Source organism: Diabrotica virgifera, chromosome 3 (genome assembly GCF_917563875.1).
Source record: "Diabrotica virgifera virgifera chromosome 3, PGI_DIABVI_V3a".
NCBI classification, from domain to species: Eukaryota; Metazoa; Arthropoda; class Insecta; order Coleoptera; family Chrysomelidae; genus Diabrotica; species Diabrotica virgifera.
Window position 1 is genome coordinate 147,407,807 of NC_065445.1, and position 16,899 is coordinate 147,424,705.

General features: G+C 33.6%; 1 protein-coding gene across 2 annotated transcripts in view; it reads right to left on the minus strand.

Moving 5' to 3' along the window:
• Window positions 1-16,899, minus strand: part of LOC114334084 (alpha-tocopherol transfer protein-like) — a 131,874-nt gene that overhangs the window by 4,576 nt on the left and 110,399 nt on the right. For both annotated transcript variants that reach the window (XM_050645581.1, XM_050645580.1), the window contains exon 4: window positions 7,944-8,120. In XM_050645581.1, coding sequence (XP_050501538.1) covers window positions 7,944-8,120 — 177 coding nt within the window. The remainder of the gene's footprint in view (window positions 1-7,943; window positions 8,121-16,899) is intronic.

A 16,899-nucleotide genomic window follows, 5' to 3' on the forward strand; every position in this document is an offset into this window, starting at 1 on the left:
AAAATTATTTTTTTTGCACGGAAAAAAGTTTTTTTTTAGGTTTTTTTGGATCATTCCAAACAGAAAAGGCCTTTAGTGACTTTTATCTAAAAATGATAGTTTTTGACATATAAGCGATTAAAAATTGAAAAATTGCGAAATCGGCCATTTTTAACCCTCAAAAACTATGTGAACAACTGAAAATTTGAATGTTGCCAAAGTAGGTATATATTTTTTAAACATCGATTGATGAAATCCCGAAGAGTTTTTTGCAATACAATTTTCAAAACTCCTTTGTTTTTTAATTGCTAATCAAGCGTGCGCGACACTATTTTCCACCGACAGTATGGTGCAAATGAAAGGAATAAATTCGTTATTTCGTAAACCGGCGACTTTAAGGAAAAATCACGAGACAGGTCGATTTTTATTTTTAAGGTATGATATTGTGGCATATATGGTATACTAGTGACGTCATCCATCTGGACGTGATGACGTAATCGATGATTTTTTAAATGAGAATAGGGGTCGTGTGCTAGCTCATTTGAAAGGCTCTTCAATTCTCTATTCAGCAATATAAACATTTACATAATTATTTATACAGGGTGTCCAAAAAATTTTTATTAAATTAAATTATTTGACAAAAAAAGAAGTAGAAGGACACACTGTATAAATAATTATGTAAATGTTTACATTACTGAATAGAGAATTAAAGAACCTTTCAAATGAGCTACTACACGACCCATATTCTCATTTAAAAAAATCATCGATTACGTCATCACGCCCAGACGGATGACGTCACTAGTATACCATATATGCCAGAATATCACACCTTAAAAATAAAAATCGACCTGTTTCGGGATTTTTCCTTAAATTCGCCGGTTTACGAAATAACGAATTTATTCCTTTCATTTGCACCATACTGTCGGTGGAAAATAGTGTCGCGCACGCTTGATTAGCAATTAAAAAACAAAGGGGTTTTGAATATTGTGTTGCAAAAAACTCTTCGGGATTTCATCAATCGATGTTTAAAGAATATCTACTTACCTTGGCAACGTTTTTTTCAATTTTTCAATTTTTAATCGCTTATTATGTCAAAAACTATCATTTTTAGAGAAAAGTTACTTAAGACCTTTTCTGTTTGGAATGATCCAGAAAACCTAAAAAAACTTTTTTCCATACAAAAAAAATAATTTTAGGAAAAAACAAAAAAAAAACGTTTAAAAATTTTTTGACCACCTTTTGGTCCTGGCAACATGCAAATTTGTTAAAAGGAGTCCTTTTTGAGTAAGATTGTGCAAAAAATTCGAATTAGAATATTTTTCCTAGCGGATGCGCAGTGGCTTTCTGGACTAAAATGGTACAGCGGTAACGATTAATTTTATTTAGGGTGCTAAATAGAGGGAGGTTTTTACAATTTTTTTACCAAAAGAAGGGACCAATATTTTTTTCAGTGTTACTCGTTTATTTTTGGTGCTAGAAACTTTTGTAAAAAACAAGTAAAAATCTTTTTTTAGGTACTTTAAAAATGTTAATAAGCTTTTGCCGAAAAGTGCTTAATTTTTCGGTGATTTCGCGTTGATTTATTTGATTTGGAATTAGACGAATAAGAACGTATTTTTCATGAGCTACAACTTTGCTTTTTCTTAATTTATATACTTTACTGATACACCATTTTTTTTTGATTTTTTATAAGCTATACTTTTGTTTAGAATATTTTTTCGATAAAATATTTGGTTTTTGAGTTATTTGCGAAAAACGGTCTGAAAACGTAGTTTTTTTGTCGAAAAATCAACATTTTCAATTGCGAATAACGCGAAAATATTGACTTACGTAAAAAACTTTATAGAACTAAAAATGCTTATAATCGGTCAATTTATCCATTTCCGGGCTTATTTTAAACACGCGTTTTTCACCCCCTGAGAAGAAGTGACTGTCACCCCCCAAGTAAAAGCAACCAATGGGACAAATCCAACTTTGAAGTGGAGGGTAAGTAGAACCTTAATCCAAATTTTCATGCAATTCGGAGTTGCCCCTGAAAATTACACTCCAAAACGGTCATTTATTGGGCTATTAAGTAATATCGAGTTAATAAAATTAATTATATTTTGTAGCACCGCAAACAAAATAGAGATATTTATGTTCTTTAATCCTAGTACTTTATTGTTCGTCTTCGTCCTTAACACTGCATAAATACAAATGATGCCTGTTTTCGTTTTCATATTTTACCTTTGTTTCCATATCCTATCACTAATCCCTATTCAGGTAGGAAGTGGACAGAAGAATGAGAGTGGCCGTTTGCAGTTTGTTCACCGAACAACATCCGGCGTTGCCCATCGGAGGGAAATTTCCCTTTTGCGGGAATTTTCAACATAAAAGGTGATAAAAGGGAAAAAGCTAACTCAAAAGGGAATTTTTGCTCCAGTCCAAATTGTAAATTATTTTAAAAAAATCAAAATATTTGAAAATAATTAAACATATCTCCTCAGATTTTGTAAACAGGAAGGAATTTTTTCATAAAAGTGGGAATTTTTAAGATAAGTTGAGGGAAAAAGCTTACTCGATGCGACAGCTGGCAACACCAAAGCCTTTGGTTGTGGGTTTTGGCACTTTTTGATGTTGGAATGGCCCATATTGAATTAAATGTATCTAAATTCCAAGGATGTAAAAATACTCATGGTAAACTCGAGATTGTACATTCATTTCAATTATGAAAACAAATTTTTAATAATAATAATAATAACCCACTTTCTGTGGGAGTTTTTTGTCAGTTCTTTTATCAGGCGCGGCCCCCTGCGAATGGGGGATGCTTTCTGGGTATTCGTGGCGCCAATGCCCAGAAGGTAGCAGGGATACTTGCCGTGGAAAAAAACTGACACCTGGTAGTAGGTATAAAATGCACACCCATGAGAATGGAGACTAATAGTTTATGTTTAGGATCGCTGCCTGGGGATCGCCAGGTCATGTCTGGAGCCGGCGCTGGACGTGACAGCATGCGGGACGTCGGTGGCAGGGTGTTGAGGAAGCGGGCCCCTGTCACACAAACAGCTACAGCCCAACAACAACAACAACAACCACAAGCGAGCCAAACAACAGCAAGAGCTCCACTCGCCGAAGGTGCTGCGTTGGATCATCAGCCGGCGCTCACTCAAGCGGGACGACCGAGGCAGCGCATCAAATGGACTGTGTCCATTAACGAAAGCATTTTGCGCTTCTATTATAAGGTGACAAACCTCGGTCAAGAAACGATCGGCTACAGACAACAGCTGTATGTCGAATTTTGCAGGGAGTACCCAGATATTCAGGTATCGGAGAAAGAGTATCAGATCAATACCGGGTAATCATAAGAAACAACCTTATCCCAGAGACTAGACGTAATACGATCAAAAGCGAAGTCGAACGGGAGATTAATAACCAAGAGCTAGTTTTAGATCAAGTCCCTAATGAAATCCTTGATGAGCAGATTCCTGAGATTCCCATACCAGAAACTCAACCTGACAATACACAGCAGGAAAACAACGAGTTGCGCGATAGTCTAGTAAACGAAATGGCTCGTGCCGTACAAGAGTTTAATGGAACAAATCCACTTTCGTGGTAGCAGACCACCGCTATCACGAATAAACTCTTGTAAGAAACTAGGTGCGCTGTTACAAATTGTGCACACTGAAGTCCTACCCCATTATGTCGTAGAAGCCCACACATTGGAATATTTGCATATGCTAATCTACTGTGCAGCAACAGCAATTGCTAATGTAATGGGCGTTAAGATCAGAACACGACGGGGTACTAATAACGGAAGGACTGGTAACAGAATTGCACCCTGGGAAAAAAGAATTCTCGGAAAAATTGAATTACTGAGTAGGGATATTGGTCAAGTCACAGAATATATAAGAGGTGTAACAAGTAGAAAAGTTATTAAGAGAGCTGAAGAAATAATGCGGAGCACTACAAGACACTCGAGATACGATCCAGAAAATAACACAGCGCAACAGTGTCTGGATACATTAAAACAAAAACTCTCCATCTATTCAGGACGATTAAGAAGGTATAAAGTTAGTAACAACCGAAAATGTGACAATGCTCTTTTTGAGAACTCTGAGAAGGCGTTCTACCGAAAACTCAATTCCACCGTAGAAAGTGTCGACAAGTCTTACTCAAGCCAAGAAGAGACTCATGAGTTTTGGAGAAATCAACTTTCCACACCAGCTGCTCTTAACAACAATGCTGGCTGGATAGAAGATACGACGCACAACTGTCACCACTACGTCACAGCTAACTACGAACCATTCACTACTGAAGAGGTTTCAAATCAAAGAGCTTTATAACTGGAAATCTCCTGGACCAGATGGAGTTCAGAACTTCTGGCTTAAGAGGTTTTGGAGTATTCATGAGTGCTTATCAACATTAATTAATCATGTTAGAAATACCATCATTTCTAACTCAGGAAACCACTTATTTAATACCGAAGGATCAAAAAAACACCCAAGATCCAGCCAAGTACCGCCCAATTACTTGTCTTCCAACTTTGTATAAATTGGTCACATCCTGTATAACCCGGCGTATCTACCAACACTGTGCTCTAAACAATATCATAGAGCCTCAACAGAAAGGATGCGCTAAAGGTTCTATGGGTTGCAAAGAACAACTTATCATCGACTCAGTCATTTCTAACCAGGCATTCACCAAAAAAGTTATCTCTTTACTGCCTTTATTGACTACAAAAAGGGCTTTAAGAATATGCAAAGTCGATGACAACATAGTGACTTTTTAAGGCATATAATGACAAGTTGGAAGACTAAAATTCACCTCCAAATACCTGGTGAAAACAATATCAAAACGGAAAATATCGCAATTAACCGGGCCTGTTTCAAGGAGACTCGCTGAGTCCATTGTGGTTCTGTTTGGCTATGAACATAGGCGTAACCAGGGGGGGGTTTTGGGGGTTGTAACCCCCCCCATTGGGATGTACTTTGAGCTCTCTACGCTTAACACCATAGCCCTCAGAGACCTTCCAGTAGTTGTAACCCCCCCCTTTCAGGTAGTTGTAACCCCCCCCTTAGGATCATCCTGGTTACGCCTATGGCTATGAACCCCCTATCACAGCTATTAAACTCCACTGACTTAGGTTTTAGCATTAAAAACAACAATACTGTAGTAGCGAAGCTTAATCATCTGTTGTATATGGATGATTTGAAATTAATGGCTTATACTCGAGACAATCTAGAACAGATGCTAAAAACAGTAGAAACATTCTCTAATGATATTATTATGCACTTTGGACTAGACAAGTGCCGCGTTTTAAATATAGTCAGAGGAAAGATACAGCCCGGTGGATTCGATATGCAAAATGGCCAGAACATCGAGGCCATGAATGAAAACGATATATACAAATATCTTGGAGTAAAGCAGGCGCGGAAAATTGACCATAAGCAAATGAAAACTGAGATAACTACTGGGTTTATAGGAAGGATAAAAGAGCTGCTTCGTTCACAGCTTAACAGTAAAAAAATGTTTAAGGCACTAAACACCTACGCTTGTTCCGCGCTTAGCTATTCATTTGGTATTGTTAAGTGGACAAAAACAGATATAGAAAATCTTCAGCGAAAAGTACGAACACACCTCACAAAAGCACAAAAATACCATCCTAAAAGTGCAGTAGAAAGAACGACATTACCACGGAATCTAGGAGGAAGAGGACTTATGGATATAGGTGAGCAATTAGATAAACAAATTGCTAATTTAAGAACTTATTTTCAGATGCAAGCTGAGACATCTACTCTACATCGCGCTATTTGCGCAGTAGATGACACAACACCGATTAAACTGAGGGAACCAGAAATGCGCATAAACCACCTCACTAAAGACGAAAAAATGCGCACCTGGATGGGTGAACCTCTACACGGGCGACATCCCAATGAGGTTAGCCAAGACTATGTCGACAATACAGCATCGAACTATTGGTTGACATCTCTAAAGATGTTCCCTAAAACGGAGGGTTCATTACTGGCCATTCAGGATCAGATTATACCAACCAGAAATTACCTGAAATATATCATCAAAGACCCTCAGGTTCAAAACGACAGATGCCGATATGGATGTCAAGCCCAAGAAACCATCCAACATCTTACAGGTGACTGTCAGGCATTTGCTGCAACTGAATACAAGGAACGGCATGACATAGTGGGAAAAATCCTTCATCAAGAGATAGCTATCAAGCTGGGACTTCTCCAAACGAACCATCTCCCGTATTATCAATACGTTCCTGAGAGTATACTTGAGGATGGCAACTACAAGCTATACTGCGACCGCACTGTGCTCACAGACCAAACAGTGGCACATAATAGACCAGATCTGGTACTAGTTAATAAATTAACAAGACAAACAACACTAATTGTGGCGATACCTAACAACAATAATCTACGTAGTAAATTTACTGAAAAGATCGCCAAGTACAGAGATATGGAAATTCAAATACGAAGGCAATGTAGAATGCAAAGTACCCAGACGATACAGATTATTATGTCTACTACTGGATTCATTCCGAAGACCCTCCTCGAAAGCATAAAAAAGCTGGGTCTGAATGAACATCTTTATAAGACTATGCAGAAAGCTGTACTACTCGCGACGGCCAGAAGTGAACGAAAATTTTTGGGAGATACACCTGCATTCCAAGTCACCTAGGGCTCGATAACATGGAAAAAGTCCCACCAGAGCTCAATCCTTTTGATACCGTAGGTATCTGGGATGAGTCAATTTTTCCCTTAGAGGGAGTGTGAGCCGCATGGCTAAATCTGGATAATAATAATAAACATTAAAACATTAATATTTAAACTTTTTTACCATACAACTAAAACAATTATAAGAAATGAATTCGTTCAATACTACCTACATACATAAATTTTATTAATTATTCTAAAAATAACGAAGTTGATAATCTCTAAGGCTAATATTGTTCTTCCTATACATACAAATTATTTTTAAGATATTTTAAAAGTACTTATAAGTATGTGTTACGAATATACTTTCACAGAACATTCGATAAAGATATATTCTAAGAATAAACTTTTACGAATCTTCCGAGATACTACGTATACGAATGTGCTCAGTATATTCGGTACGAGAATATTCTTTGAAGTATATGTTAAGAACATGAAATTTAGAATGTTTTTACACGCTATGCTTGTACTACGCATATACTAAAAAGAATATACTCCGACGAATGTTGGTGGTATATGCTTTGAACATGATGCGAACATCATTGTTATGTCGGATGGACACTGTCGAAATGCGATGAGAACCTATTAGGTACGTTTGAACGAAAAATCTGTAGACACATAATAAGAGAGAAAATGACGTATGGCGCAGAAGATATAATTGAACTTGAACTATACGCAGCATACAACGAACCCGACGTCATAACATCCATAAAGATCGGACGTCTGCGCTGGATGGGCCATGTTGAACGGATGTTGGAGACTGAAACACCAAAACATATAATGAGGTAGACACTAGTAGGGAGAAGGTCAAAGGGGAGACCCAAACTTAGATACATGGAACGAGCGGAACAAGATCTGAAAACATTTAAGATTACCAACTGGAAAAACAAAGCAAAGAACAGAACAGAATGGCGGAAAATTCTAGAACAAGCCAGGGCACAAAAAGGGTTGTCGGGCTACTGATGATAATGAAATGTGAATTCACAAATCACAAGCACATGGCAAACTAGTTCTAACACGATTGGTGTGATGCGCATACGGCTGACGTTACGCTTAATAGTAGATACTACAGTCAGCAGTAGGTACTTCTGTTGTGTAGTATGTTCTTCTTAACAAAAGCACATACTTTTATGTAAAAGAAAATGCTACAAAGTAGATACTATTTGCTGAAGCAACAGCATCTACTACGTTTTATGCATTCCACCCATATTCTAATTCTTTCTATTTGAATTAACGGTTAATATTTCTTACCATGTCAAATAATTCCTTTTTCATAAATGGCTTGCACATTGCCAAAATCTTCTCCATAATATAATTTGCATTTAAGATATGGACTTCCTTTAACTGAACTGGGAGTGCTTCTTGTACGTATTGAAAAAATTTCTTTAGTGGCCCAAGTTTAAGTCTTGTAAGATGCATTATACCAACCTAAAACACATTATGCATTTTACCAACCTAAAAATAGAATGTGTGACCATGTTCTGAAAAATATGATAATATAATACCATTAATTTTTGTGTTAATAACAAAATTTCATATTTATCAATATAAATTGTTTTTCACAAAATTGATCAAAAGAAGAACAGGAATCTGATCTGATATGTTCTAAAGAAAACTAATCTAGCAAATTATAGGCACGGCCGTAACTACGATGTTAGGAGCCCCGGGGCAAAGGTGATATGGGGCCCCCCTGCTGGGGGTCTGGGGTTTACCCCCCAGCGGAGGCGGGGTCCGGAAAAATGTTTGATATTTAACCCCTTGAAAACGCATTTTAATGGATCCTATGACTGAAGTTTCTTGAATAGAACCTACATATTGCTATTTTAGTTGATCAACACAAAAAGTTTTGAAATCACCTTATTTTTTATTCGCTTTAAAAAATTTAAAAGAAAAACAACAAAATGAACAGATAGTAAAACAAAATGAAATAATACAATGAAACAATAAAAAGAAAATTTCTTGAAACTTCAAAACCGAATGAAAAAATATGAAGATTTATTATTGAGAAAATGCAGGAAGAGGTAAATCAGATTGCTGAAGAGATACAGAGAATTGAAAAAGTGGAAGAAAAATTCAAGAATGCGGTAAAATTCGATATGGAAAAAGTGGAAGAAAAATTGACGGAGATAGGAAAATGTCAAAAAAGAGGAGACCGACGGGAAGTAATTGTATACAGCTCTAATGAGATCAGAATCCTATTTGACGAGGATATTAGAAAACGATATCCGGTACCTTCAGCAGTGACACTCTCGAAGGCGAATACCGTCACTGCTGTTAGATTTATTATGCTGTGGTACCTACTGGTAGGCCTGATTCCAATGTACTCATTTCATCTTACCCTTACCTTTCTTTTCAATATGTGGTACCATGTGGTACCAAGATGTGGTCTGGGGTAAATTGGTTAAGACAAAGTAGCTGGGACCGGGGGCCGCTATTTCGGTTGCATTTTAGTTTTTATTTCACCAAAATAACTAATTTCCTCAGTAACAATTTATATCTTTACGAAAGGTCTTGGGGGCCCCAGTTTAGCCTGGCCCCCTCTTCCAATGGCATTTTAGGTTTTATTACGCCGATATAACTAATTTCCTAAGTATTAATTTAAATTTTTATGTTAAGCTCGGGAGGCCCAGCTGAGCTCAGGCCCCAGGGGCCCCTTCTAAGGGTTCTGTTCCAATTGCATTTTAGTCGAAAATACTAATTTCTCCAGTGAAAAATTAAAACTTTATGTTCAGTTCTAGGGTGCCCCTGTAAGGTCTTTTTAAAATTGTGTCATTTGAAGATATTTCGTTAACCTCTATGCACGGTCAAAAAAGGGGCACCTGCGGGACCCCCCTTAGACAATGTAGTTACGGCCCTAGTCTAAAGACCTCATACCAACATCATTTTTTTTCACTATACAGGGTGTCCCAGACTAATTTACCCACGCTATATCTCTTAAACAAAGAGAGATTTTCGAATGGGACAAAAAGTGATCTAATCTACTTGTAATACACTTTAATATGACGTACAAAAAAAATCATCCCCTAAATATTCATCCCTTAGTTACAACCCCTAACTTTAATTTTTTAAATAGCACCCTGTATATTTTTTTATAGTTTTGGATGTGGTCTTTTATCGTCTATTCAACACATTATTTAAAAAAAAATCGGTTCGTAAATAACCAAGAAACTATCAGTTTATTTTTGTTAATTGTGTGTCCCAGACTAATTTATCCAGGCTATACTTCTTAAACGAATAGAGATTTTCGAATGGGACAAAAACTGATCTATTCCATTTGTAATACACGTTCATATGGCATAGAAAAAATTCATCCCTAACTTACGGGTGCTATTTAAAAAAAAGTCAGGGGTTGTAACTAAGGGATGAATATTTAGGGGATAATTTTTTTTCTACGCCATATTAAAGTGTATTACAAATGTAACAGATCAGTTTTTGTCCCATTCGAAAATCTCTATTCGTTTAAGAAATATAGCCTGTATAAATTAGTCTGGGACACATAATTAACAAAACTAAACTGATATTTTCTTGGTTATTTACAAACCGATTTTATTTTCAAAAAATGTGTTGAATAGACGATAGAAGACCACATCCAAAACTATAAAAAAATATATAGGGTGCTATTAAAAAAATTAAAGTTAGGGGTTGTAACTAAGGGATGAATATTTAGGGGATGATTTTTTTGTACGCCGTATTAAAGTGTATTACAAGTAGAATAGATCACTTTTTGTCCCATTCGAAAATCTCTCTTTGTTTAAGAGATATAGCGTGGGTAAATTAGTCTGGGACACCCTGTATATACTTTTTGAGATATTTGCGAAAAACCGTCTAAAACGTGTTTTCTTTGTTGAAAAATGAACATATTCACTCGCAAATAAGTCAAAAAGAATACAGGGTGTCCCGAAAAGATTGGTCATAAATTATACCACACATTCTGGGGTCAAAAATAGTTCGATTGAACCTAGCTTACCTTAGTACAAATGTGCTCATAAAAAAAGGTACAGCCCCATGAAGTTACAAAATGAAAATTGATTTTTTTCAATATATCGTAAACTATTAGAGATTTTTTATTGAAAATGGACATGTATCATTCTTATGGCAGGAACATCTTAAAACAAAATTATGGTGAAATTTGTCCAACCCATAACAGTTTTGTATGGTTTATGTTCCCTTAAACCCCCCCAAACTTTTGTGCACGTTCCAATTAATTCATTTTTGTCGTACCATTAGTTAATCACAACGTTTTTAAAACTTTTTTGCCTCCTGATATTTTTTTGATAAGCCAGTTTTTATCGAGATGCGGCTTATTTTTCAATATATTTACATAAAAATTTTATGGGGGTTTTGTTCCTTTAAACCCCCCAAATGTTTGTGTACGTTCCAATTAAACTATTATTTTGGTACCATTAGTTAAACACAGTGTTTTTAAAACTTTTTTGAGTCTTTTTTTGATAAGTTACGTTTAATCGAGATGTGGCTTCTTTTTGAAATTATACCTAAAAATGTAAATTACAAATAAATTTTCAGATTATTAACAGCTCTCTATAATCGTACTTAACCATATACAAATATGTGGTGGATTCGATAAATATTCAAAATATCTTGATAAACAGTGGCTTATCGAAAAAGTACTAGAAGGCAAAAAAGTTTTAAAAACATTGCGTTTCACTAATGGTGCCACAATAATAATTTAATTGGAACGTACACAAAAGTTTGGAGGGGTTTAAGGGAACAAAACCCCCATAAAATTGTTATGGGGTGCACAATTTAATTTTAAATAAAAATTAATTTTAATTTTTATTTAAAATTTTGCTGCCATAAGAATGCGACATGTCCATTTTCAATAAAAAATCTCTAATAGTTTTCGATATATGAAAAAAAAATCGATTTTCATTTTGTACCTTCAAAGGGCTGTAACTTTATTTATGTACACTATTGTATATAAGGTAAGTGAGGTTCAATCAACCTATTTTTGACCCCAGAATCTGTGGTATAATTTCTGACTAATCTTTTCGGGACACCCTGTATAATTAAAAAAAAAACGCTATTGAACAAAAGTTGTTTAGAATTACTCGGTTTATCCATTTCCGTACTTATTTTGAATGTACATTTTTTCTCACTCCTCAAACTCACTCCTAGGACAAAAGCACACATCGGCACAATATCACTTTTTTCTTTGACATGTTAGTGTATACCAAATTTGGTGTACCTATACCAAATTTCATGACAATCTAAACGGTTCTTTAAAATTGTGAGGTATTGCAATATTTTACCGTGAGTGAATGGACTATAATCCAAATCCATCAAAACAAATTATTCATTACTTCTTATATGAGTTATGATGAGTAAAATATTTTTTGTGAAACTGAATCACAAGCACAGTTTTTTTGCTCATACGAATTGTTCTATAAACCTGTATACTGTGTCACAAGTAAGTAGGTATTTATCACCTGACTTTGATTTAGTGTACTTTTAACCATTGTCGGTGATTAGTTATTTCGGAAGTGTCGGTATAACGGTTGTGTCGGCAATTTTTTTTGGTTTTTTATACACATTTTGAATTATATATTTAGGAACAGTTCTTTAATATAAAAATATAATTATAGTTTACTCATATAAAAAAATTTCTAAATTAAAAAATATCTAACAATGTAACATTGTAACATGTTTTGCAGTCATGTAGTATAATTTTTTTATTGTAAAATAATTATAAATTATTCATGTTATTGCTTAAACATGTAATAATATGCATATTGCGTATATGCGGTATTTGTCGAAGACGAAGATAATGATCGTAAAGCTAAACATGTGCCACCCCTTTGTTCCTGATTCCATGGACAGTTGTTGCTGTGTTGCATTTTCGACATTGGTAAATATTATTAGCAATCAAGTTGTGTTACCTTCATCTATATCTACATTTTATACATTTACCTACTTTTCCATATTACCCAGTTATATGTTATGGGGGTAGGGACAAAATCTTGGTCTAATGCTATTTAAATGCATTCATTTCTTTTTTCGAATCCCGAGAAAACTAATAAATATTTTTGAAAAATTTAAACTGAGAATGAAAGATTACATTATTACCGAGGGCCGAAAGTCCCTTAGAATAAACAAAAAGTTTCTTTTGAATGAGATATTTCAAATTAAAAATCACACTAAATTTTCCTTTTTTTTTACCCCTGTAACTTATAAAAGTTTTCAAGGACTTTTGGCCCTCGGCCTCGGTAATAACGTAATCTTTCATTCAGCGTTTAAAGTTTTCAAAAATACGTATTAGTTTTCTCAGCATTAGAAAAAAATGAATGCATTAAAAATAATTGGAGCTGAAATTTTCTTAAGCATTTATGTAAGTAACTTTACGAAAAATGTAGGCAACAGTTAATTAGTTAATAATTTTTGGATGTCTAAAAATACATGCCTACATACTTTGTGGATGTATTACTAAAAGCATAGTTGCTTTTTTGCATTTAATTTGCTTAGACGTTTCTTCACTTTAATTTTTTGTATTACGACATTAAATACCCGTACAGTAAGATTAATGTTATTTTGTTTCTTTTGCAGTACAAATGGTACGATGTGGCCGGTGAGTAGGGAACGAGTCACGGGTTTTATATCACTAACATATTTTTTATTTACTTACCGTTTACTTGAAATATATTCCATTTAAACACTATATTCTATTTAAACGCTATATTGGTATGCACCAATTGGTACTTACTGGTACACCGAATAGTAGCCGACATAAAGGTATTTCAACTGTTTAATTACAGTATGCATCATTTGATGCTTACTCTCAAAATATTCAGTTGCTGTAGCCTTCGCGATTTTTTTGGGTTTTTTGCTTTGAAATTTCGTTTTTACCGATAAAAATCGAACGGGGTGCGTGAACATGTAGAGCTCAGTTCATGACTGGCACCCTGTTTAAACGAAACGCTCTACATATATGTTCGGAAAGCTTTCCGTAGTTTTAAAATCCAGATGTTTTGACTTATACATACGTAGGTACGCATTCTTTCTCTTGGTATGTACCAGTCTAAGTACTTTCAGCGTTGATTGATCGATAATAGGCATGCCAGGTATACATGCTATACAGGGTGAGTCATGAGAAACTGTACATACTCCTACCTCGTATAGAGGCTCCTATGGGGAATAACAAATGACCATTAAAAAGTGTCTGCTCCCATTGTTTAATAATATACAGGGCGAGTTTCGCATTTTGACAGAAATTTGTATTCGTCATAATTTTTGAACGGTAAGATCGATGTGTCTCTTATTTTGGTCAATACACTATTACCATCTAATCAATTGATTTATTCAATCTAGAAAAAATCAGGTCCGGCTTTAAAAAATTAGTTCGTTTGGGTCTAAGAAACATTAAACCCTGTATACGCTTTTTGAAAACTCTAATATGAATTTTACAAATTAGACAACTAGGCAATTAAAAAGGCATATTTATTTTTTTCCCCACACGATTAGTTAATTTTTTATAAAAAAATTAAATTTGACTATGAATTAGTTTGGTAAAGTGAACCATAGATTTAAAAAAATTAACTTTTATTACAAAAATTAATTTTTTTTAAACAAATATTTAATTTATGTTACCACCCAATCAACTGATTTATTTAAACTAGAAAAAAATCAGGTCCGGCTTTAAAAAATTAGTTCGTTTTGGTTTTAGAAAAAATTTCACCCTGTATACGCTTTTTGAAAATTCTAATATGAATTTTACAAATAAGACAAATAGGCAATTAAAATGGCATATTTCTTTTTTCCCCACACGATTATTTAATTTTTTATAAAAAAATCAAATTTGACTATGAATAATAATTATTAAAAGTTTGGTAAAGTGAACCATAGATTTAAAAAAATTAACTTTTATTACAAATATTAATTTTTTTAAGAAATATTTAATTTATGTTACCACACAATCAACTGATTTATTCAAACTAGAAAAAATCAGGCCCGGATTTAAAAAATTTGTTCGTTTTGGTCTTAGAAAAAATTTCACCCTGCATACGCTTTTTGGAAACTCTAATATGAACTTTACAAATTAGGCAAATAGGCAATTAAAATGGTATATTTATTTTTTCCCCACACGATTACTTAATTTTTTATTAAAAAATCAAATTTGCCAAAATCGGAATTTTAACCTAAAAATGAAAAAAAAAAAAAATAATGAAATCACGGTAACTCGCTACAACTCTGTTCCATTTCAATATTTTTTTTTCTGAAATTTTTACAGCACATATCTCTTACCATTGTGAAGACTATGAGAATTGTTGTAGACTTTCAGTCTTCTTCTCGTAAAAGTTATGAATTTTTAAAAATAAAAGGTGCAGATTCGTGAATTGCAAAGTTAATCGCAAAAATGAAGTGAAAATATTTAAAATTTATCTATTTGATCACGTCTATGTTAAACTATAGAGTCCAAAGAGAAGTGTATGGAGAGTTTTAGATCTAGACGTGTTATAAAAAAAAAAAATGGTGAAACTTTTAATTTTAAGAAAAACGTTGTTTAATTTTTTTTATTTTTATGGTAAAATTATTTGTTAAAAAAAATTAATTTTTGTAATAAAAGTTAATTTTTTTAAATCTATGGTTCACTTTACCAAACTTTTAATTCATAATCAAAATTGATTTTTTTATAAAAAATTAAGTAATCGTGTGGAGAAAAAAATAAATATGTCATTTTAATTGCCTATTTGTCTAATTTGTAAAATTCATATTAGAGTTTTCAAAAAGCGTATACAGGGTGAAATTTTTTCTGAGACCAAAACGAACTAATTTTTTAAAGCCGGACCTGATTTTTTTCTACTTTGACTAAATTAGTTAATTAGGTGGTAATAGTGTAACGATTGACCAAAATAAGAGACACATCGATCTGACCGTTCAAAAATTATGACGAATACAAGTTTCTGTCAAAATGCCCTCTGCCCTGTATATTATGAAAAAAATGCCTTATTCCCCATAGGGGCCTCTATACGAGGTAGGAGTATGTACAGTTCCTCATGACTCACCCTGTATTTATCAATCAACGCTTTCAAAGACTTAGGTACCTACTGAGAGCATTTAGGCTGTTATCAAGAGAAATAATATAGTCCAGTGCGCATCTGTTTTGAGATGGACGTTGACAGGTGACTCATATTTTTTTGCAGAAATTGCTTGGAATTAACTCATATAATAATAATTAAGTTATCCTCCCTCTCAAAAAGGTCCGGATTATTGTTTAAATAATTAAAATGTCAAAAATTAAGGAAAAAATCGATTTTTTCTTCGTTTTTTGATTATAACTTTCAAAGTATTCACTTCCGAGAAAAGTTGCACTAATATAAAAGTTGCGTAATTAAATTTACTACAATATAGTATTGATTAAAATTTTTACAAATTATCACACTTGTTGCCAAATAGCAATAATTACGGAAAAACCATAAAAAAACAAGTATTCGAATTTTACGTTTTTCAACCATTTATGCTACACTTAGGACCTTCATATTTTAACTAGACTAACTCTATTATATATTTAAACAATGTTGTAAATTTCATTAAGATGGGTTCAATAGATTTTGCATAATAAATTTTGCCATTCAGCTTTCGCAAAAAAAATCATTTTTTCAAAATGTTGCAGGACTGAAAATACAGCAGATAGCAAGTTGATTTTTTTTACGTATAGAAGAATACTGTACGTTTTACTTGCAACTTGCAAAATTAAAATCGATTTACTACCACGGCGTCAGGATTTTTTTAAATAAACATTAATTTTTGGTGCTACGCGCAGGACAGCGGTATTCGATTCACACAAGTTGATTTCCAACAATATTTCTTCCAATCTTTATCTAATATATTATTTTATTACTCTGTATTTTGTTGTATTTAAATATTTTAATTCCACAAAAATCAAACTAATTTGATTATTGTTTGTGAAATATTGTTTAAACAATTGCATATGTTTAAAAATAATAAACTTTTATTCTCTAAGTTTAAATATATGAACAAAGAAAGTTTTTGCTAAAAAAGTGTTATTTCAAAGGACAGAGTATGTGTTTTTATTTTGCAATTAACAAATTTATTTATTTATATCAAGATTTACTAAAAATTAAAATTTATCAATCATTATCAAAGGTCATTGGAAGTCAATGTTTGCTCAGTCAGAGCAAACGTATCCGCTGTCCAACGCGTAGCGCCAAAAATGAAGGTTTATTTAAAAAAA